At 36.2% G+C, this 24,714-nt stretch overlaps 1 protein-coding gene and 2 non-coding genes across 7 annotated transcripts; all 3 read right to left on the bottom strand.

The window, feature by feature from the left end:
* Positions 1-787: 787 nt before the first annotated feature.
* Positions 788-17,330, bottom strand: CCNB1IP1 (cyclin B1 interacting protein 1). 5 transcript variants are annotated; one of them, XM_058541081.1, is made up of 7 exons: positions 17,256-17,330; positions 15,260-15,325; positions 13,553-13,636; positions 9,716-10,360; positions 8,081-8,413; positions 3,574-3,907; positions 788-1,702 (listed from the first exon to the last, which is right to left on the bottom strand). In XM_058541081.1, the coding sequence occupies exons 5-7, from the start codon at positions 8,375-8,377 to the stop codon at positions 1,500-1,502; spliced, it is 834 nt and encodes a 277-aa protein (XP_058397064.1). In that variant the 5' UTR covers positions 8,378-8,413; positions 9,716-10,360; positions 13,553-13,636; positions 15,260-15,325; positions 17,256-17,330; the 3' UTR covers positions 788-1,499. The 5 variants fall into 5 exon arrangements, with proteins under 5 accessions (XP_058397064.1, XP_058397065.1, XP_058397063.1 ...); XM_058541082.1 differs by lacking the exon at positions 9,716-10,360 and having other exon boundaries at positions 15,260-15,386; XM_058541080.1 differs by lacking the exon at positions 9,716-10,360.
* On the bottom strand, positions 13,926-14,072 carry LOC131406672 (small nucleolar RNA SNORA79). Its single transcript, XR_009220298.1, has one exon. It is a non-coding gene; the product is annotated as a small nucleolar RNA SNORA79 (small nucleolar RNA).
* LOC131406675 (small nucleolar RNA SNORD126) lies at positions 16,989-17,065 on the bottom strand. Its single transcript, XR_009220301.1, has one exon. It is a non-coding gene; the product is annotated as a small nucleolar RNA SNORD126 (small nucleolar RNA).
* Positions 17,331-24,714: the final 7,384 nt, after the last annotated feature.

The following is a 24,714-nucleotide window of genomic DNA, read 5'->3' as shown; positions in this document are numbered from 1 at the left end:
ACTGCATAGGGAAGAAAAATACTTTGTATTGTAATCTATAAAATCTGTGTGATTAGCTTTGAAATACGGAGGGATATTTTAAAACTTAAGAATTTTCATCCTCTTTCTCAGACACCATTTTAACTTTGGGGTACAGTAAAAAATATTTTTGAAGAGATTTTATATTCTATACTTCTAAGGAAGAAAACATTTCGTGTTTGCTATTCAATTCTGTAAAGCAAGGGTATTCACTAGCCTTTCTACAATGACTAAATATAAATATCCTCAAATGATTTCAGTATGACTTTATTACCTAAAAAACAATGGGATTTAGCATTTAGGGTAATTCCATTGTAATTCCTCCCAAACCAATAAGGATAAATCATAAAATTTAAGAGTTAGAAAAGCCTGTAAGGATAATTTAATTCAATCCCTTATTTTACTGATATAGAAAGAAAGGCCCAGAAAGTTTAAACTTAAACTCGTCAAACCAACATACAGGAAAAAAATATAATTAGAATCCAAATGTTCTGCTTCCGCAACCAGTATGCTTTCAAGTCTTGCCTCTAACAGGACATAAAGTTACTGAACGTGTCCTTCAAATTTCTTTATTGGCTCTATTTTTTAAATAAGTTATCTGTGACGGTAGTCAGAACTGCTCACTATTTAATAAAGGAAAACAGGAAATAAAGCTTTAAAAGTATTTTAATTAATATAATCTCTTGAGATCAATAACATATTGGTAAGTTGTCTGCAGTAGAAGTACATTCCTAAATAAGTAGACACAAGGCAACAGCTGGCAAAAGGGTAGAGAAAGAAGTAATTTTATTTTAAAATAAATGCCAAAAAATCAACTTTACAAAATGACTTTATCAATGTAAATTATTTTTAAACAGAAATAGGAACTGAACATATATGCATCAAATTGTACTCTCATTCACTGACATAAGCACACCTCTAAACAAGTTAATACAAGGGCAAATACATAAACATATGCAAATAAATGTACACACCCAAATAACAAGCTACAGACTCACCTGCCATTTCCTGAGACCAAAATGTTCACATAAATCTACTGGCAAATACAGCAAAATACCAATGTAAAGGAGCACATATACGTATATGCATAAATACCAGAACCCAAAATGACATGTAGACATATAACATGGGTACTTATATACATATGCATAAGTACATAGCTCAGTCAGAAACATCCCAGACAGAAACAAATGGTGATCTACAAAACTCCCAATAATATTGTAACCTTTTCACTATGGTTGAAAACTCAACAGTTCACAGTCAAAGTGAGTTTAATAAAATGCTCATCCCTTTTGGAATGGAAACAGAAAAAGAAACCAAACTCTAAAGCCATTCCCCCACTGCCACTGAGTTTCTTATAAGTTGAAAATGTGAAGACAACTTTTAATACCACAAGGAGGTTGGTGACTCTTAACTAGAACAAAGATTATTTGCTAAATGAAATCAGTGAAAGTGAACAGAGAAACATTCTGTAAAGTGAGCTAAATTCTTTTTACTTTAAAGGCCCTGCTAGAGACTTGCTGCTGCTCTAATTCACGACTTGGGGAGGCAAAACTAAAAAAGCTGTTGCTGGGTTCAGGTGCTGTGGGAGAACCCACAAAAAATGGTCTGAACTGAAAATCTCCATCTCCACCACCCCGATTTCGAACTGGTGTACTGTCCAAAGGAAACTTGGAGTTGTTCCCTACAAAAAAAATAGGGGAAAAATTTAAGCATCTATTTTCTTATAGATCTTTAAGAACAAAAAGACAAAATTCATTCAATAAATATTTTAATAGAACTCAACTCCTATGAGATGGATAAAATATAAGCCTAATGTTGGATAAAGTAAAGGCCTATGATGGCCCCTTCCCCCTATCACAGTATATACTGACCTTCTTCTGTGACGCAGTTTCCAATGACAGCCATTACCTCATGACCAAAAGTAATTTGACACAATGAAATATGTTTTTAGTAGAGCTATAATTTACAATATCATAATTTTATTCGTTATCTATTTAATCTACTTCAAAGGAATATCATATATGTGTGTGTGTGTGTGTGTGTGTGTGTAAAACCTTTTGTCCCAGGTTCTTTAAGAACAAATGTTTTTTAAAAGATTGCCATAAATACTCTAGAAAATATATGACAACTATGAAAACCTGGCACATATTCATGACCCAAGATCAATTAGACTAGTCTTAAGAAAAATCAAACAATAGATTTGATTAAATCAGCATTTAACAACTTCCACTGAACCCTTCCTTGGCTTCTGCAAGTTTTAAAGGGAACATGTAACTATAGTGGAATGCTGACTACATCTGCTTCAAGCCAACAATGGTAGCAAGAAGTAAAAGTAAAAAAGTAAGTGTGCAAAAAAAAAGGACAGGAAAGAATTAGTGACTATGAAAGAAATCAAAATAAGTGTAGACAGTGACAAGAAAAAAATAAGAACATCTACAATGCCAATATACAATAACACTTTGATTGACTAAATTATAATACATGATTAACTAAAAGTCAAGCAGAAACTTGTTTCTGTTTCAGTTCTTATATCTGATATTCCTCATCACATTACTTCATGCCTTTTCTAGGACATCATCTCCTCCACTAAATCTTTTTCCTCAGCCTATAACAAAATTCAAAAATGAGTATTTTGGAAAAGCCAGCACAAGATGATTCACTTTTTTGTATGCCAAAAACACTTTATATTGATAGCATAGTAAAAATCTATTGGATTCTGTTATATCAAAAGTACCATAAAAGGGAGAAGTCAGGAAGAGATATGAGACTCATTGCATCTGTCAAGGCACCAAATAAGCAGAAAAGAGTTGTATCAGCCTAGATTGGGCACTTCCAGAGGGCAGGAATCCTATCTGGATATTCTTTATATTCTCATCGCCTAGGATTATGCCTAGCAGCCTAGCAAATGAAACATGTTTGATAAGTATTTGATGAATGGATGAACGAATTAAAAAAAAAAAACCAACCAACCAGACAACTGCCAGTTACTTAAGAAAAGAACTGTGCAATCCGTATTGCCATTTGAAAGCAACTAAAATATGGCCTTCTTGGAGGATAGCAAATGGTTAAGAGTGTGGGCTCTAAAGATAGCTCTGTGACCTTGACTAATTTACTTAAACTTTCTGTGTCTCAATTTTCTCATCTGTAAATAGGGATAATAATAATACCTATCTCATAAAGTTTTATAAAAATTTTCTAAAAACATGAATACATGTAAAATTATAACAGTGCTTAGCACTCACTAAGGAATCAATAAATGGCAGCTAATATTATTATTATTACCACAACTAAACAGCTTTTCATTTAAAGTAGCAATTTTCAAACTTTTATTTTGGAGAGATTTACTCTCTGTTCAAATTCAAGATGTAACTTAAACGTAAGCAAATAGAATAGACAAAAGCAATGATGTACAGGTTGAGACATGGATGAAGAACCTAGAGCCTACCACCATTGTAGGCCTTTGGAGTCCCCACTGACTGCTTGGAACTGTGCAGAGTGTGAAAAATCACTGATTTAAAGAACAGATATTGGATATTACATGTCCTTTCTTACCTAATGGGAAGCCAAAAACACCAGATTGCGTGATCATGGATGGTTCGAGGGTACCATCTTGGTTAGCAATGGTGATGTTTCGTAGCCTAAGGCTATCATAGAGACCTTGAAGCTTTTGATACTGGCGATTTCGCTCCATAAGCTTCTCAGAGATGTCACTGAACTTTTTCTTGTATTCTTCTAGCACTTTCTTCATGGAGGTGACCTCCCCTTTCATAGAGGTCAATTCTACATCCTTGCTCTGTATTTGCTGAGTATATATCTTCTCCATCTGTTTCAGATGGCCCTCAGCCTTGCTGAAATTGTATTCTTGATAGAGACGCTCCTGATGTACCTGTCCCAAGAGAAAAAAGAAAGATTTTTAAGATGTTTATTAAATATAAAGTTATATATTGTAAAACTTTATACAAATACAAAAAGAAAAGAAAGACTCTTACACTAGGATGTTGTTACTTTAACATTTCGAACCAGGTTAAGAAGCAAGCAGGATGTAGAACAGGACAGTTATAGAAAATAATAGGTTATGTCACTAAATACATAAAAAAAACATCTGGAGGAATACTCTCAAACCACTACCATTATACCAACAAAAGAAATGAGTTTTTGTCTAACCTTAACAAGTGACATGTAGTCCAAAGGTTTTTAAGAAATATAATCCTATATGCCAAGTAATCCATAGTATGGAGAACAGATAAGATAGCCCCCAGTTATTCCTGCCTCCTGGTACTTATATCCTCTCCTTAAGTGTGGACAGGACCTGTGACTAGAATACAGGAAATATGACAGGACGTCACTTCATGAGTACATTACTTAACAATATAAAGTTTGTCTTACTAGCACACTCTCTCTCTTGCTGGCTTTGTGGAAGCAAGCAGCCCTATGGGAAGGCCAAAAAGGCAAGCAATGGAGAGCAGCCTCTGTGCAGTAGCCAGAAAAATACTAAGGTCACTATGAATTTAAACACAGACTTTACACCCTTCACAAAAATGAACTCAAAATGGGTCACAGACCTAAATGTAAGACACAAAACTACAAAATTCATATAAGATAACACAGGAGAAAATCTAAATGACCTTGAGTTTGGTGATGACTTTTTAGATACAACACCAAAGGCACAATCTATGAAATCACGAACTGATAAACTGGACTTCATTAAAATTAAAAATTTCTGCTCTGCGAAAGACAATGCCAAGAGAATGAAAAGACAAGCCACAGACTGAGAGAAAATATTTGCAAAAGACATATCTGATAAGACTTATACAAAGAACTCTTAACCCAACAATAAGAAAACAAACAACCCAATTAAAAAATGGGCCAAAAACCTTATAGACATTTCACCAAAAAAGATACACAGATATGAAAAGATGCTCCCCATCAAATGTCATCACGGAAATGCGAATTAAAACAACAATGAGATACTACTACACCTGTTAGAATGCCCAAAATCCAGAACACTGACAAACCAAATGTTGGCAAGGATGTGGAGCAAAAGGAACTCTCATTCATTGCTGGCAGGAATGCAAAATGTTACAGCCACTTTGGAAGATAGATTGGCAGTTTCTTACAAAAGTAAACATACTCTTACCATACAATCCAGTAATAGTGCTCCTTGGTATTTACCCAAAGAAGCTAAAAACTTATGTCCTACAAACAGATGTGTATAGCAACTTTATTCATAATTACCAAAACTTGGAAGCAAACAAGATGTCCTCCAGTAGGTGAATGGATAAATAAACTAGTACATCTAACAATGGAATATTATTTAACACTAAAAAGAAATGAACTATCAAGCCATGAAAAATCATGGAGGAAACTTAAATGCATATTACTAAGTGAAAGAAGCCAACCTGAAAAGGCTACAAACTGTATGATTCCAATTATGTAGCAGTCTGGAAAAGGAAAAACTATGAAGACAATAAAAAGGCCAGTAGTTGCCAGGGGTTCAGGGAAAGAGAGATGAACAGGTGATGCACACAGGATTTTTAGGGCAGTGAAACTACTCCGTATGATACTATCATGGTGGATATATGTCGTTATATATTTGCCCAAACTCACAGAATGTACAACATAAAGAGAGAACCCTAATGTAAACTATGGACTTTGGGTGATAGCAATGTGTCAATGTAGGTTTATCATTTATAACAATTGTACCACTCTGGTGGGGGATGTTGATAATAGAAAAAACTATGCATGTGCGACGGGCAAGGGACGTATGCGAAATCTCTGTACCTTCTTCTCAATTTTGCTATGAACCTAAAACTGCTTAACAAATAAAGTCCATTTAAAAAAACAAAAACAAAAAAACGAGGCCCTCAGTCTGATACTCCATTAGGAAGTGAATGCTGCCAACAACGATGTGAGCTTGGAAGAAGACCCTCCCCCACTCAAGGTTCAGATGAGACTGCAGCCCTGTCAACATCTTGACTGCAGCCTTGTGAGACCCTAAGCAGAGTCCCTACCTGGAGTCTTGATCCACAGAAACTAAGATAATAAATGTGTGTTGTTTTAAGCCACTAAATTTGTTGTTCAAGCCACTAAGCTTGTTACACATCAATAGACAATTACTACACACAGAAACCAATTTTGGCTTATCTTTGGATTCACTGCCCTTTGAATATTGACAGAAAGATAAATATGAGCACTCTCCTTTTTTTTTTTTTAACCATTTTTAATTTCCCCATTCTACAGTGTGATGTAACTCCATCAAGTCTAGATTACCTGTCCCTACTATGTGGTCCCATAGCACTCTGCACTTCCCTTATCATTGTAGGCATTAAAAATGTATTGTAAATGTCTGTTTTCGGTTGTTTTTTTTTTTAATCTTTATCACCACTAAACCATAGCCTCCTTGAAGCTCATATGTTTTGTTCATTATCGTATACACAGCACCTAAGAAGCTACATGAAATATAAATGTTTCCTGGTACTCGAAAAATACATGTTGAATGACTAAACAGGAGAAAAATGAATAAATGAAGTAAAGAAAAATTCATTTCTGGCTACCTTACTAACTTATTCACTAGTTTCCACCATACCTCAAAAGATGAAAACAATACCACACATAACATGTTCAGTCAATACTACCCCTCAAATAGGAACCTACTTTAAGATACAGTGTCTATTTATTCAGTCAATAAGTATTACTTAAGATCAGTTAACTATCATGGTCACTGAAGACCCAGAGATATACAGGAATCAAAACTTGACCTAAAGAAGTCTCCCAACTAAAGGAGATAAACAAGTATATAGGTAATTACAATATAATATAAAGAATACAATAAAGATAAGTATAAGAAGATACAGGAAGATATAAAAAGGAACGCCTTACCCAGAAAAATATAATGAAAATATTTACTTGATGGATGACAAATAGAACCTTTGAGAAGAATTATTATAAATGCTTATACAAAATATAACAATATACTCAAGGACACGATTAAACGTCTCCACAAGAAGGTCTTTCTAAGAAGGCATCAAAGGCAGAAATCATAAAGAGAAAGAGTTAAGGATGTGAATTTGACGATAAGAATGCTCATCACAGTGTCTTTTTTAATAACTTAGAAACAAATTACAATACAATGCAATCATTAAAATTATGATTACATCGAAAACATAAAAATTTTCAACTTCTGTATGTCAAAAAAATCAATGAAGACTAAGAAAAGATAAGTGAAAATAGAGAAAATTTCTTGCAACATATGAGTTAGGTATATATCAAGAATTTTTACAAATCAATAAAATTCCTGAGACAGGAATTTCATAAAAGAAAAATACATTAAAAATACTTAAAAATGTATTCATCTAAAAGTCATCTAAGAAATGCATATTTAAAGAGCAATGAGATTCCATTTTACTAATATCTCATTGGTGAGTAGAAAGTATAGAGAACTAAGCACGCTCACACACTTTTTAAGGGAACACAAATTGATATGGTCTAACTGGAGGGCAATTTAAAAATACTGCAATTTTTAAAATTTTGAAAGGTATTTATCCACTTTCAAGAATTGAATCTTAGCAAATAATTAAGGATGTGAATTTGATGATAAGAATGCTCATCACAGCATTTTTTAAATAACTTGGAAATAAATTATGATACAATGCAACCATTATTATAATGAAAAATATTTAATAAAATATTCATAATAGCCATAAAAATTATCAACTTTACCTAGCCACAAAAACAGTATGTATGGTATTATCCTATTTTTGTACACACAAAATATATATACAAAATATATATTTATGCACAGAAAAAGTCTGATAATATACAAACAAAAATACCAACAATGATTATATCTGAGTGATGGAATTATAGGTGGTTTTTTATTTTCTTCCTTTTGGATTTTCAACAATAAACATATTACTTTTGGAAAAAAAGGAAATTTATTAAAAAGAAAGTTTTCCATACATTCATAAAAAATAAATACAAACACAGTGAAGGAAAAATATTAGAAGCTTCCATATATGCCTCAAATCATACTCTCAGAGAAACTAGCTTAAGCACTAACCTGATATGTCCAGAAGGCCAGTGCTCGGGAGCTAATGTCCAACACAATCTCTGGTCGAAGTCCCGCCAATACCATGGCTTTATATTCCTCTGATGGACTGAGTTCTGTGCGGACAATATCTAGCTTTCCAGAAAGGGTACTATTGCAGGCAGGGCAGATAGCTGGTGAACGACTAAACTCACCACTGCCATGCTGATCACAGAAGATGTGAGAGCAGGCAGTGACCCATGCATAACCAGAGAGTTTGATGCGACACTTGCGATAATTACAAAGCAGCATGTCTTCACACAAAGACATAACAGACGGTGGGCTCTCCAGATGCTGAAGAGAATCCTAATAAGGGGTAAATGAAAAGGTCAAATAAGTCAAATCGCAGTGAAAATCAAATAAGTAAATAACGAAGCGTGCTTTTATTTTATGACAAAATAATGGACATTTTATTTTGTTTTTGTATTTATTATGATCATATTCATTTCAGTCACTCAACAATATTAATTGTGCTCCTTCTCGGTGCAAATCACTACACAGGCTATGAAAAAAATTTTTAACGAAAGAGTTAAAGACAGGTGGTTCCAAATCTTACTAAAATCAAAAGTAATACGTACATGGGAAAAAAAGTTTAAGAACATTTACAAAGTACAAACAAATAGAAACAAAATAAGTGCATCTGCCATTCCTCAATATCTAAACAAAAATCCAAATTTATTACCCATTCATAGTTTGCTAGAATATTTTAGTATCACTTCTCACACTTGGCAGATATAAAAGTCCAGGCACTGATTTTAGCCATTCTTTAGTGCAAAGTATTTTAAGTTACATTTTTAGGTTTTTCATATATGCTGATTTCTCAGATTCTTTACCTGTGTTGCCTTGACTAAAAAAGAGTAGTAACCTGATAGTATTCAACGGAAACTAACCTAATTCATTCAAGTAATCGACCATTATGAAGCCTGAAAATCTGTTTAAAAGCAGATTTTTTATCACCAATTAAATAATTCACCTATTAATATAAATACTATTCAATGCTACGCTTCTATTTAAAACATTTGTAAAACTATATAAATACTCAAGTTACTTTTCAATATCGTGCCTGCTCTCACTGGAGTCTTATTAACCCAAATTGGGCAGCAATATTCTGGATAAACCAAAATAAGTCACATACTGCATAAAATAATAGCAACACACCAATTAAACACCAAAGAAAAATGTTCACATTTATCAACTGACAAATCTATCAATAATGTTGCCTTGGTCACAGGGATGATAAGGACGTTCTGACACTTTTACCCCAAAAGTCCCCACGGAGTGATCTCCACAGGCATATGGCACCTGGCAGCTGGAGATCTGAGGCCTATTTTGTCTCAAGAGGGTAATGGGCACAGGGGAAGCAGAAGGGCTGAGAACAGTTTTGAAGCTGAGACCCTCCTCCGGCAGAGCGAGAGGCACAGCTAATTCCAAATTTTCCACGAGGTGGGGAAAGGGCCAATACAATGAGCTGTCCAAATTACCGAGGGCCAAGTTTTTGAGAATTAGACTCACAGAAACTTCACTCTGGAATTCTGGGCCCGCTTTCTGCGCTTGACAGAAAAAATAATAACAATAATAATACAAACAAAATACCTAACAATACCCAACCTGAGGCGCCGAGAAAAAGCGCGGGAAAACGCCGCTGCCTCTACAGCTCCGTGAGGAGCGAGGATTCGCTACGCACGCCGCCACTGCGTCGGAGAGCGCATGCGCAGAGTCCTCCCGGGGCCTGCCGGGTCGGGGCGGGGGGTTCCGGCCGCTCAGGATCCTGGGACTCGCCGGGTAGTGGTACCCGGACTCCGGCCGCGCGTCCACCGGGTACGTGAGTCTGAGACGCTGAGGGCGCGAAACTATCTGAGACTGGCCTAGGTTTCCCACTTGGGAGCCCTGCAGATAGTGTCATTGTGTGCCCTTTTCAGCGCTCGACTGGCACGAGAGTAACATCCTAGCTATCGTGGGTGTAATATTTGAGGTCAAAGTGTCCTGAGTAAGAGCAGAGGGGGGCAGTTGAGAAGTCAGCAGGGCCGGCTTGAGCCCCGGCCTCTGAGTACACGCAGGTGTTTGTCCTGGGAAAATTTGGGGAGTACCCACCGGCTGGGCAGTGCAGGCTTTCTAAGTAGTTTCAGGAAGAATTCGCATAAATCGTGTGATACCTATAATTGGACAGCTATCCCTTCCACGTTGAGGTAGATTCTGCCGTTTCATTTTTTTATCCGTTTTGAAGTAGACATCTTTCCAGGTTTTACACATCCTCTGTATACATTTAAAGAAAACAGAACTTTCCTTGATTTAGAAATCTGCATTATGAACATTCATTACAGTGCTTGAAATGAAGCGATAGGATTGGTGTCATAGGTTTTTTGAGTTCGTCTGCCTGTGTGCTCACCTGGACCTGCTTGTAATTGTTTAAATGTTTGTACGTTTTACTTTCTTTTCTGTTCTGTGCTTACTGCTCAGTCTATATTAGTCTATTAGAATTCACATTAGAAATGAAGCTGAGGAGGAGGGCTTGAGGGGTCCTCGGGATATAAGCCTCAATGCTGTCTTTCGTAGCCACCGTTCCAGATGATGTGACCCCAGTATGAATTCGTAACAGATACAGTCCAATAAATCAGCAACACAGTGGACACCCAGCCCTGCAAACCCCTTTGTGGGTTGTGAATCTGTAATACTAAACCTTTCTCCTTCAGACAAAAACCTGACCTAATTAAACAACTTTCTGCTAGTTTTTTGTCTGTTTGAAACTTGCTCACAGTAATTAGAAAGGGCCATCGTGATCTTTGTATACATTTCCTAAAATATTTCCTAAGAAATACTACTTTAAGGACAATAAAAGGATACAATCTTATTTAAAGTTATAAACACAAAACATTCCAATTCGACCAGTACCTAACTTGGTGTTTCTAGCCAAATGACCTTTGCACTGCAGTGTGATCCCTTCCTGCTTCAAGATGATCCTGTCGATTCCCAAAACCTTAGTGTTCCCCACACCATTTTCTCTCTAAATCAGTTTCCAACTTCCAACAGTTGGCTAAAAGCCTATTCCTTTATATATATATATACATAATTTTTTTTCTTTTTCTTTTTTTGGCCAACATCTTTTGCCAGATAGAAAAAAAGGGAGGGAGCTACAAAGTCTTAATATCCCAGTCGTCTGGAACACCAGGAAATGACCTAACCTGCTTCTTGGTGGTATGTGTCTTGTTCTCTCATAGCATAGACAAACCCTTAACTGGCTTTTCTAGGGTGCTCCTGGAGATGAGACCACTGAAATCATTGAAGGCTGGGATACAAAAACCCATCCACCAAAAAGAGTTTTTTAAAATACTGGTTTTTATTATTAAATATCAAGCATATCAACAATATGTGGAGAATGACCATCACTCAGCTTAAATACACCCAAATCTTTCTCACATTTGATATTTTTTAATGAAATAATGCATTAAGATACAATTGAAGCCTCCCCTGTGTACAGCTCAATCCCAATTTCCTCCTACCTCTCTGGAGGTAAACAAGCCAGATTTTAGTATTTATCATTCTCATGCATGCTTTTACACTATTAGTGTATGTGTATACATCTTTGTTTTGCATGTTCTAAAAGTACTAAATCTTATCACACAGCACATATCACTTGGACATTTTTTAACTCATTATTTTTGAGATATAGTCTCAAAGTTAATGAGTCAAGTTAATACACATACTTTCTATTAATTCATTTTAACAGCCAAATACTACAAATACACCACAATTTATTTATCCATTCTTCTAATGGACATTAGTTCCAGATTTTTACAATTAAAAACAATACTGCAATGAACTTTCTGTACATCTCCTTGAGTACACATGTCTAGGTATGAATAGAATATAATACCCAGAGACTGGGTTAGTGTATAAGCATCTTCAAATAAACTAGATGTCACCAAACCATTCTCCAAATAACAGATTTCACTGCCACCAGGAAAGCTGAGAGCCCACACTCCAGACTCAGCAACATGTGGAAGTGTCAGGTTTTTTTGCTTTGTTTTGTTTTCATTTGTGCCCATCCGATGGCAGTGAAATGGTATCTCAATGTTTTGATGTGCAATTCTTTCATTACTAGTGAGAATAAGTATCTTTTCATGTGAATGACTACTCAGGGATCCTCATCTGTGAATTGCCCGTTTATATCTTTTGATCATTTTCTTGATTTATATGGAGTCCTTTGTCAGTTATATGGCATGCAAACATAAGTTTGACTTTTAGTGTACACAAATTTATCAATCTTTCCTTTTTGGCCTTATGTCTACTCCAATGTCATATTCTTTGCTTTTCTGTAGGTTTAAGGTTTGCTTTTCATTTATAGATCTTCAATCCATTCTTCCTAACATAAGGAGTCTGGATAAACTCAGCACAATTTGTTCTTACACATCACTTATACCATTTAATTACAGGTTACTTTCACCTTTCAAAAATGATATTTTTACCATAAAGTTTGATTTTGATCCTGTGTAGATATTCTAAGTAACTATCAGCTATATTATGAGTATTTATGTACCACATTTCTCCGAGAGTTTCAGAGATAATTTTTCCCCTATTATCTTTGAATTTGCGTCTGATAAGCATCATTCTACTCTAAAAGTAATTTAATACTTGTATTTGTTTTAATAGAAGAATCTTAATCTAAAAAATAGGTTTCACATTCTAATAGAAGTTATTATAGTTGCATACCGTTTGTGTTATCCTAAGTATGAATATTAAATCTCATTCCAAAACACAGTGAAGTGTATCAGATTTCCAATATTTGGATGTGGATTTTGTACCCTTTGCATGTTAAATATACCCTTATCAATGCAAATACAGTATATAAGACAAAAAAATCCATGAAGTATAATTTAGCCAAAACAATTGAGAATATTTCAACATTAAATATAAAGTAGAGATAATGACTTTTTAACCATATCTGAGTGGTAGATGCAACTTAAATCAATGATAAATATCCAATAAGGCTATAAATAAAATGTTCATAATAAAAGATTTCCTATTAAATATCAGTAGCTTTTATATATCTATTCTTCACATACATAAGTTGTTTTGACAGTCATTCTTCATTGCCTCTTAAAGGATTAAGTCATAATCAGATATTAAGAGTTTTAAGTAGACTTATTGGTACCCAGATAGTTTAATGTACCTATATATACATTTTACATCAGTCGTAATTTAAGTCCCAGTTATTCCATGTAAATGTCTTGCTGAAATGCCATTAAAATGGTTGCCATTTTCCAGAGATTTAAAAAAAAAAAAAAATCAATGGAGATTTCAATTCACTTCAAATATTTTTTGAGTACCTATTCTGGGCCAGGTATTAGGGATAAGGAAGTTATCCTTCTTTCATGGAATTTACAATCTAGCAAAGAATCTAAGACTGATAGAAGAAAATATTTTACTCTTTCCTTTGCTGCCTCTTACATTTTTGCAAGTTAATTCTGTAAACCATTTCTGATGAGCAAAGTCAGCTTCCGCCTTTAATTTGAAGAATCATCTACCTTCATGCTGCAAAAAAAAAGATAATACTGTCCTGAAATGTGTGAACAAGCACTCAGTAGAAACTGAGTAAACCATTTAAAATTTAAACATGAATGACTTCAGAGTATAATGTTTCAGTGACTCCCAGAATCAGTTGACTAGAGCTCTTTCTTTTACAGCCGTAGATCAGTGCTATTCAAATACTATTGCAATCAAAGTTTGCATATACCATATCCCCATGTTTTAAAATTAGTTTTTTTGATTTTTTTAAAATCACAGGTACATTTTCTTAATCTAGAATTACCATCTGCTCTGTAATTGTTTGACTCCGCAAAAATCAGAAGGCACTAACGGACAGCCAACCCATCCCATGGTGCCCCGAGTGAAGACAAGTCAGCTTTGATTTATGATGGACTAAAATCCCACTACCTAAGGCTCCAGGCAGTGAGAGGAACAGCCATCAAAGTTTATCTCCAATCATTTTAAGAAAAATTTATTAAAAATAAAGACAGGGCCAGCCCCGTGGCTTAGCGGTTAAGTGCGCGCGCTCCGCTACTGGCGGCCGGGGTTCAGATCCGGGGTGCGCACCGACGCACCGCTTGTCCGGCCATGCTGAGGCCGCATCCCACATACAGCAACTGGAAGGATGTGCAACTATGACATACAACTATCCACTGGGGCTTTGGGGGGAAAAAAAAAAAAGGAGGAGAATTGGCAATAGATGTTAGCTCAGAGCCAGTCTTCCTGACCAAAAAAAAAAAGAGGAGGATTGGCATGGATGTTAGCTCAGGGCTGATCTTCCTCACACACAAAAAAAATAATAAAATAAAAAAAAATAAAAATAAAGACATTAAGTGACTCTTATAAGAATCACTACATCTAAATTTTTTTAAAGAGTCATTCAAGAACTAAAAGAACTATTAAGTATCAACTGGTCCAGCTAGACAGACAAAATGAGGAATTAGATGATAAATAAATTAGTGCCAAAAACAAGATTAATTAATTAAAGAAAATGTTATTGAAACAATTATATAGGGATATACACTATAGTCCTCATTACTATACTTTGCCTAATTCTAGAACTAAATTAGGGTTTGGGTGCTAGGGGTAAAGATAATGAGGGATAGGCCAATTGGCAGAAAGATGTACAGAAGCAATAAAAACAAAGAATTTCTGACAACCTATTATGCAGATGTCAGAAATTGCCAGGTAGTACAAAGTCTAAGATAATATACACATGGGCTCTGATGACAAAATAGGTAACATCTATTGAGCATTTACCACATGCTTAACAATGTTCTAAGCACCACACATTTATTACCTAATTTAATCTTCAAAGTCAAATACAATTCCTTTGAGTCAGGCACTATTGTTATCATCTTCTAAGATATAAAGACACTAAAAGACACTGAGATGTTAAGAAACTTGCCAAGGTTACACAGCTGGTTAAGTGACAGGATGGGTTTGAACCCAGTCTGATTCTAGAACCCATGTATAACTACTATAACTATGCTACCTCTCAACATCTTTAATTGACTTTTTAAAAAATACAATTTGTAGCACCTTAGCAGCTAGCCATGAAGTCACAAAGCTGAATTTTCAAAGATTCTTATGTACGTCAGAGCTTCTCAATTTCAACATAAGCCTTACCATAATAGAAAAATGCTGTCTTCATGTATTATATTTCCAGGATTCACAGCACCCAAGAGTTCGAGGCTGGGAAAGAAGTGAGACTCAGATCTAGTTTCGGTAACCTGAAATTTCATTTCTGCAAAAGCTAAAAAAATCATTTCAAGTGCTGATATTACTTTGAATTATTTGTGTTTCCTATATTTCACACTCCTCTGTACCCCATTCTCTGCTGAAACATGTAGGCATAGGTAAAGAATACAAGCGTATCCCATCTAGGTTGCTTAAAATAACTTTAAATTATACAATACATGAAAATAATAAAGTCAAAAAATGGAGGTTAACAAGATCACCTATAGAACCCAACTCTAGAGACAATCATCCCTAGTATTTGAGTACAGATATTCCTCAACTTATGATGGGGTTACATCCCGATAAACCTATCATAAGTTGAAAATATCATTAAGTTGAAAGTGCATTTAAAACACCTAACCCACCAAACATCATAACTTAGCCTAGCCTAACTTAAACATGCTCGGAACACTTACATTAGCCTGCGGTTGGGCAAAATCAAACACAAAGCCTAGTTTATAATAAAGTGGTGAATATCTCATATAATTTATGGAATACTGTACAGAAAGTGAAAACCAGAATGATTGTATGGGTACAGAATGGTTGTAAGCGTATCAGTTGTTTACCCTTGTGATCTCGGGGCTGACTGGGAGCTGTGGCTCGCTGCCACTGCCCAGCATCACGAGAAAGTATGGAACCGCCTATCCCTAGCCCAGGAAAAGATCAACATTCAAAATTTTAAATATGGTTTCTACTGAATGAGTATTGCTTTTGCACCATTAAAAAGTCAAAAAATCATAAGTTGAACCATTGTAAGTCGGGAACCATCTATATATCCTTTCAGACAATTTCTCAAGTAAACATAAGTATTAAAAATGTTTAAGCAGAAAAAGGATTATACATATTGCTCTGTAACTTGTTTTTAACTTAATGTATCATGATTACCCTTCCATTTCAAGAAAGATAAACCTGGGGCCGGCCCCGGGGCTTAGCGGTTAAGTGCCCGCGCTCCGCTACTGGCGGCCCGGGTTCGGATCCCGGGCGCGCACCGACGCACTGCTTCTCCGGCCATGCTGAGGCCGCGTCCCACATACAGCAAGTGGAAGGATGTGCAACTATGACGTACACTATCTGCTGGGGCTTTGGGGAGAAAAAGGGGAAAAAAAAAAAATGAGGAGGATTGGCAATAGATGTTAGCTCAGAGCCGGTCTTCCTCAGCAAAAAAGAGGAGGATTAGCATGGATGTTAGCTTAGGGCTGATCTTGATCTTCCTCACAAAAAAAAAAGAAAGATAAACCTGTATCATATAACTTTTAAGTGACTGTATAGTGTTGCATTATATGATCCTGACAAAATTAATTTAACCATCTCTGAGATACTCTTAACCTTATATATAGACTAATAAAATAGTGATTAGTTTAAAAACTGCCAAGGTAAGTGTTGACAGAATTATACTAGTTATCAGTGCTTTTTCTGTAGTGTTTGAATTTTTAGATTAAGGATCTTGACCCTAGTTCTGTCTATCTCAAAGAGATATCACAAAAGATCAAAGCACAACAAAGTGCTTTGTTGATCAAATTCATAATTCAAAGATTTAAGAATCATCTGGTATCACAGGCTAGATCCCAGTAAGAATTCCAAGAAGCAGAATTCAATTCCAAGTGTTTGCCCTAGCTGTAGTCTGCTCAGAGCATGTGTTTAATCAGAGTGATCAGCTGAAACACGGACTTAACATGCATTTCATCATGGCAAACTGCAAATGACTGACTGGTGAAGGGCAAACCACCACCTGCTACTTGTCCCTAAACCAGGAAAACCCTGTTAAAGTAGAACTAAGGCTTCTTCAACTACCAAATGTCAGCCACAAAGAACACTGACCCCAAAATTTTTCTAGGTGATTAGAAATCCAAATGAGGTAAAAATGAAGGTTTTCTTTTACACTTACCTCTGGTATCAGATGACTCCAGCTTCTATCTAGGAATCAAGTTGAACTACAGGTCTATCAACCACCTAGCATCATCTCTGGAAAATAAAAAATAAGTGAAAAATACACAAAGGTTGTGATTACAAACCTTAAATGCACACCAGCCTACTCCACACCAAGTCACACCCACATAGCCTCAAGGAAAATTAACCTCAAGGAAAACTGTTCATTATTTGAATCTCCATTCAGTAATATAAATTGACCCATCTATTTGGTAAATGTCATCAAATGCCCAAACTCAATATTAGATTAAGGTGGGACTTCTGCAAAAGCTTAGCTTGTGGTATAAATTTAAAAGTTTGGGTAAAACTATACAGTAACTCTAACCAACCTCTGAAAGGTTATAAAAGCCAACAGTCTCACAATAAGAGAACAGGTATGCAAAAGAAGGAGCCATGTGCTGGCTGCAACCAGAGCTTGGAAGCCATGGGAACAAATTCAGGGAGATGGGGCATAAACGGCATGGGTTACTGTCAGCCTCTCCAAGTCCGTGCAGCATGAGACTGCAGAAGACACTTGTAACCACAGTCAATAAATTCACAAAATCCTAAAAGGGGGGTGGGGGAGGAAGGATGAAGCCAAGAACTCATAAGATTCAAATAAATGAGAAGGTTATCCAAAATAGCCTTTTTTCAAAGCATATTTCAATTTCATTTGAGCCAATGCCTATTGTATTTAACCTTTACTCTTGGTAAACTTTTATAGCAATAAACTAAAGAAAACCTTCCCTTGACATAGCAAAATTGAATTAGCATCATTTGGAGCCCAAGTCGGCCACAAGATGGCAATAGCTTTAATTTCCTCTTCCAGAGTTTGAATGTAGTCTGAACTTTCAGGTGAAATAGACTGGACATGAAGTTCATCCCTGCAGGCAACCTTCAGACTATTCCCTATTCTTCACCTAATTACTAACTAGAAAATTTTTTCTATTACATTTAAGGATTATTTAAAACTTATTAACTAAAAATATTTACAATATACTTTTATCATATTCCTTTTCATGCAGCAATGTGGAGATTTAAAAATCCATAACCTCAAATACAGTCTAGCTAGAAAGACAAGATTCATGAAAAATTAATGTCCATGGTAAGTACCAAATAAGTGATAGAGCAAGACATGAAATGTTAAGAAAAGAAGAATCATTGGTCAAGGAACACTTCATCAAGAAAAAAGGTCTGTCTTGAATGAGCTTTAAAATTGCACTTAGGTGTGTGCGCTCCGCTACTGGTGGCCCGGGTTCGGATCCCGGGCGTGCACCCGGGCGTGCACCGACGCACGGCTTCTCCGGCCATGCTGAGGCCGCATCCCACATACAGCAACTAGGAGGATGTGCAACTATGACATACAACTATCTACTGGGGCTTTGGGGGGAAAAAAAAAGGAGGAGGATTGGCAATAGATGTTAGCTCAGAGCTGGTCTTCCTCAGCAAAAAGAGGAAGGTTAGCACAGATGTTAGCTCAGGGCTGATCTTCCTCACAAAAAATAAAAAATAAAATTGCACTTAAAATAATACTGTATTGTATGTTTGAAAGTTGCTGAGAGAGTAGACCTTAAAAGTTCTCATCAGAAGAAAAAAATATTTGTAACTAGGTGTGGTGATTTATGGTGATCATTTCACAATATATACAAATATTGAATCATTATGTTATACACCTGAAACTAATATAATGTTATATATCAATTATATTTCAGTAAAAAAAATTGCACTGTCCAATAGGTAACACCACATACAGCCATTTAAATAAAAATTAAATTCCTCAGTCATACCAGTCACATTTTAATTGCTCAAGAGCCACATGTGGCTAATGGTACCATATGGGACAGTACAAATATAGAACAGTTCCATCATCACAGAAAGTTCTGCTGGACAGGAGTGCCTTAAAGGATGGGTACAACTAAAATAAGCTGACAAGAAGTGGCAGTTGTAATTCTTAAAAATTCCTACTGTCAAGAAGTATAAGAATCATTTCACTCAAACTTTACATCAGCCCCATATTTACAAGGAAATTTGAGGCTCAGAGAAGTTAAATCAAGTTTCCTAAGGTCACCTAGCTATTAAGAGCTAGAATTTAAGCCCAGTTCTGTCAAAACTCCATATCTTCACTTTACCGTGCCACTTCCTGCGTGAAACAAGCAGAGCTACAGAAGATGGTTTGCTTTAGAATGTATTAAGAATGACATACTGGCTCAGTAGATCAGAAAGAAACTGAGATGTTTTAAGTCCCTCAGAGATATAATCAATGTTATTTTACTCCTTTCTTGTCCTATACTTGAATAGTGCATTAATTATGTAAAATGTTTTCAAATCAACAGCATGTGAGATTAACTAAGGGAACATAGAGAGGAAGCAAGAAAGGAAGTCACAGGAAAATAATTATAGATTTAAAGGTACAACTTCTCTATTTGTCTCATCTCACAGACAAAACCCAGACTGCAAAGGGCCTGGTCTTTGCATGCTTGGCACATTCACAAAGCCTAGCACATAAATCCTGATATGAAATATATGATGTCTTTGCCAATGATGCTCCCTGCAGGACTCTAGTCATGCTTCAGCAAGGGTCATTCTACCACGTCAAGGCCATTTAATACTTACTGAATTATTTAGGGAGCTAAAGTAAATATTTAATAAATACCCCATAAACAATCAATGACCCATTCATTTTGTTCCTCGTGGGCAGTAAATGCTTTAAAGTACTGGTGCTCATGGCCAAAAGGTATATTTTCTATGTGTGACAGATAACTTCATGAAGGCCTGACATAAACTACAAATTGGTAATACTAAATCAGCTGATGCTTCCATTTTAAGATTATATTACCACTCAATTTTACTTAGCTCCATTCCAGTTTCCTCGGTGCCTCTGTGTATCCAGCATTATGGGATACAATGGTAACTCAAAGAACCTCCTATCTTTTTTAGATAGAAAAGACACATATACATGTGACACGGAGAACACTTGAAGGCATCACATCTTGGTCAAAGTTAAAGTACTTGCCTGTTTGCTCCCATCAGCCTTTAACCATTCCTACTGAGAATGTCCAAATCCAAGCCCACTTGATTTTTAGGGGTCTGCAGCAGATGTTATAGAGGCTTTCACAGTGCCACTTCTGGGCTGGCACACAGGGTGCTGAACACCTAGGCATTCTTTCCTCAGTGACCTTCCTTCCATCTTTAACCTGAAGCAAAAGGAAAACAATACAAAACTTTGTATAGAAAGCACATGCTAAACCGGTTGTTTGGCATAGTTCCCTTTTACAGATAGCTCTATAACACACTGCTATCAGAACAGACTCCCACATGTTGTTTCCCATTCACTGTCAGCTATTTTAGCCAAAAATACTGATTGTTTTAACCTCTCAGCACAAGAGGAATCCAATCAGCGCATATATGAATAAAAGTGGTGAGACAAGAAACACTGACTCATCATGCAGCTCATTCCAAGAGACCACCATTGCACCCAGTCCCAGGCCCACTGCTGGTGGAGCAAATGAAAATAGAGTACCTGAGGGCTTTGGGTCAAAACAGCAGGAAGGAGTAACTTGAAATCAGGATGTAAGAGGCGATAAAACCTACCCTGTTAACTTGATATTTTATTTCATAATACTTTTGACTAGCTTAGAATTTATAAAGCACTTTCCATATATTACCTCATTTTGCAAGTATTATGTTATCTCCATTTTGTAGGTATGTAAGCAAGGTTTAGAGACTAAAATGACAGGCAACTTAGCTTCGTGGTTAAGATAACGGGTTTTGAAGTTGGACAGAACTGGATTTGCATCCTGGCTCCCCCACATATTTGCTGTGACTTTGGGCAAGTTATGCAACTCCTCTAAGCCTCAGATTCCCTTTCTGTAAAATGAGGACAAATACCACCTACCTCTTAAAACTGTTATGAAATGAGGTAAAAAAATATATATAAAATACTTTGCACAGTAGCTGGCATGTAGTTAAATGTTTAATATGTTGTTTCTATTATGAAGTGTCTAAGCTCAACCAGCTAATGAGTAGGAATGCAGATATTCTGCCTAACAATTTCAGTTTTCACAATAATCTTGAAGCCAGGAAAGTCACTCATATACTCATAAGGGCCCTTCCAAATCCAAGATTCTGTGTCTTTTAAGAAAAACAGAGAAAAGTTTGCTCCTTCTTCCTTCATTCCCTACTTAACAATGAAGACTCCAATGTATTCTATATAAAGTTACTCCTTAACAACAGAAGCGTACATCCATTGGAACAAAACGCATTTTCTCCCAATCAGCACAACTTCCTAACTGGAAAACCAGATATTTCACAAGACATGATCTTAGCCTTTTAAGACTTTTAAAATAAATAGCTTTGGAGGAATTCTCAGAGGCTTCCTCTTCTATTTTGCATATTTACAACCCAAAAAACATTTCAGCTTTTCCTAACTTAATGCAAAAATGTGAGTTTACTCACTCAACACCATAATTTCAGGAGGATATCCAGTACACATTTTGCTAAGTAAACACTGCAAGCATGCCCCATCTGCCCTTGTGAATACAAAGACCACGTGGTTTCTCTGGTTCATGCTGTCTTTCCTTCTCAACATTAAATATACGTTCACAGCAAAATAAACCACCCCTTACTTAAACTGAAGTGAGCCAAGATATATTCACATAAAAGCCATCAGCGTGGTTTTGCTTTTAATAGAAAATCCTTGATTGCTCAATCAAGATATTTAGGGTATTGGTTGGTTTCCAGTCTTAACTATGTGACAAAATAAATACAAGTAACAGAAAGCACTGCATATTTAGAGTCCTTATAAACAAGAATATGTCAAAACCCAACTGAAATGTCACATGTGACAACTGACTTATGTACCAGGTTATGCATTTTGGGGGAAATACAATTGTAAATTACCTAAATGTCCACCAATAAATGTTATATAAATTATGGTATGTACATACATTAGATTACTATGTAACCATTATAAAGAATGTGGTCGCTCTTTATTTACTCATTTGGAAATCTTAAGTGGGAAAAGTAAGATACATGACAGAGTATGTACATGGAAGAGGGGAGGGATAAGTACATATATTTGTTTATATCTGCATAGAACATCTAGGAAGGATACACAAGAAACTGTTAACACTGTTATTGGGGAGGGGAATCAGATGACTTAGATTTCATTTTATACACTTTGACCCCTTTTGAATTTTAAACCATGTGAATGTATAACCTATTCAAAAAAATAACATTAATAATAAAGCTTGAGAATTATAAGGATTATGAGAGGTCTACAAGTAGCTATTACTACATTCTATCCACTAGTTTATGTCTTTCTCACACCTGCCTGTGAGGATAACCAACACGTAAATTATATTCAAACTAATGTATAGCAAAGAGAAAAATGGGAATCTGGTGAAATTAAACTCAAGATTACTAGGAAAAAAATTGTGAGAGTAAAGATATCCAAAATAAATTTATTGGTTACTTCTAGAAGGTACCTGGCATTTATTATACACTTTATACACTCAGTAGTGCCTGGCCTTCATATATTTTGATCTCCAAAAGGTGAGCCTCAGAATGGTTCCCTGACTCGCCCAGGGTCAGTAGAGTAGTAAACTGTGGTGCTGGAATTTGATTTAGGCTTGTACTAAGCTAAGGCCCCTGATCTTTTCCAGTATATCTCAAGCTTTTTAGAACACCCTCACCACAGTGGTGACATTACAATTGGGACCTCTTCTTAGGGCTCACTGAAATCATCTGACTTCAGAGTTTGCTGCCTCATCTCACTAGAAAAGCCAGAATACTCTGAGAAAAGATGACATCCACTGCAGCTCCCACAAACCCAGTGAGGACCTGGGCCCTGCAGATACAGGAGAGTTAAAATGTACTCATCTGAACTCCTTCTCCCAAGATCTACCTTCTCACCCAGGGAGATATAAGGTAAAACAGCATTGGAATAATAACAATTACCCCCAAGCAAAATTTATCCAGGCATTTTCCCAGAACACATGCACTCTGTATGTGAAGCAGAGTCTATTGTTCCTAGGTCACCAGTTCTCGGGGAAGGAAGGCAGACCCAGAACTGCAGAGGCCCACGTGGAAACCAGCCAGGCAGAGCATTTCACTGCCTTCCTCCAATCTCCACACAGCCAAAATTAATCACCTTGCGACTCACACACAGTCCAATGCTGGCTTGAAATAAAGGTCTGCCACCAGGATACATGGCTCAAATGGAAGAGAAATTCAAAACAATTAGGGAGCAAAATTAAGTGCACACTCACCAGCCCACCACCAAAACCGAGAGAGAGAGAAAGAGGAGAGACAGGAAGTGGCTTTAGAAAGTGGCCTCAGAGCCTGATTGGCTAATGAGTTAAAGGCAGATTCCCTCCTCCTCTACCCTAAAAGGTGCTGACATGACCAACCCCCTCCTTCACCTGCTTGTCTCTTTATGCACCAGTCATGCTACTTGCACTGTTTCTGGTTTGAACTTTTTAAATGAACTTTCCTTGTGAGTTAATGTACTTAGCACAAGCAAACACAGGCTAATTCAAGCTATTTATACACGTTTTTGTTTAGATGGGTCTACTGCAAACAATTTTCACTCCTTTGGGATAATTTCCTATCGTTTATGACCTGAACATGGTTCATTTATGCAAGGTAATAGGTTTCATTATAAACAGTCTAGATCTATCAAGTTAGAACTTAGCTTCAGAGTAATATTTGAGTTAACAGGCCTAGTGGATAAAAGATGGGTGGTTAAGGGTTTAGGCTTTGAAGTGAAACTTAGTTGTATAGGGAAAAACGTTGTTAAACTCACCCTTAACTTTCTTGTTACTTCTTCACCATTTACTACCCCTAGCTCAAACCCTTTTGTCTTGCCAATTCTTCATAAATTTATTGTTTCTTTATCTAAAAGGTATAAAAGCTTTTGCTCTAGTCATTTCTTTGGTTCTTCATTCTCTTGTGAAGTCTCCCATGTACATGAAAAAAAATCAATAAAATTTGTGTGTTTTTCACTTGTTAATCTGTCTTTGTCAGTTTAATTTTCAGACCAAGCCAGGAACCCTAAAATTGAGGAAAACTTTTTCCTCCCTTACAGTAGCAAATGAAAATCTCTATTTCAAGGTGCTGGACAAGGATAGTCTGGGACATGTTTCAGGTAAATTGAGATAGTTTTCAGAATACTTTATAGCTGCACAATCTGGAATAAACTTCTTAAACTCTGAGACTCAATTTTCTCTGCTGTATCATGGGCATAGTAATACCTACCTCCCTAACATGTATACAAATGTATGAAAGAATCTAGCATAATGACTAGTCCATAGTACATGCTCAATTCTGTCCTCCTTCCTTGCTCATATACATTGTTATGTATAGAGGAGATGAAAAAGCAAGTGACTGCATGCCTGAGTTCACTTATGCTATTCTATTTGTGCACATATCGTACAATT

The sequence above is a fragment of the Diceros bicornis genome, chromosome 5 (genome assembly GCF_020826845.1).
Source record: "Diceros bicornis minor isolate mBicDic1 chromosome 5, mDicBic1.mat.cur, whole genome shotgun sequence".
Taxonomy (NCBI): Eukaryota; Metazoa; Chordata; class Mammalia; order Perissodactyla; family Rhinocerotidae; genus Diceros; species Diceros bicornis.
The sequence above is the reverse complement of the archived record's forward strand: the minus strand, read 5'-3'. Positions and strand labels throughout refer to the sequence as shown.

Bases quoted from the DNA above. Each gene is read 5' to 3' on its own strand.
- CCNB1IP1 (XM_058541079.1), bottom strand. The intron at 3,908-8,080 runs GTTAGTGCTTAA...CTCTTGGGACAG, and splicing joins TGGCCTTCTGGACATATCAG to GTACATCAGGAGCGTCTCTA. The intron at 1,703-3,573 runs GTAAGAAAGGAC...TTTTTTTTGTAG, and splicing joins TGTTTTTGGCTTCCCATTAG to GGAACAACTCCAAGTTTCCT.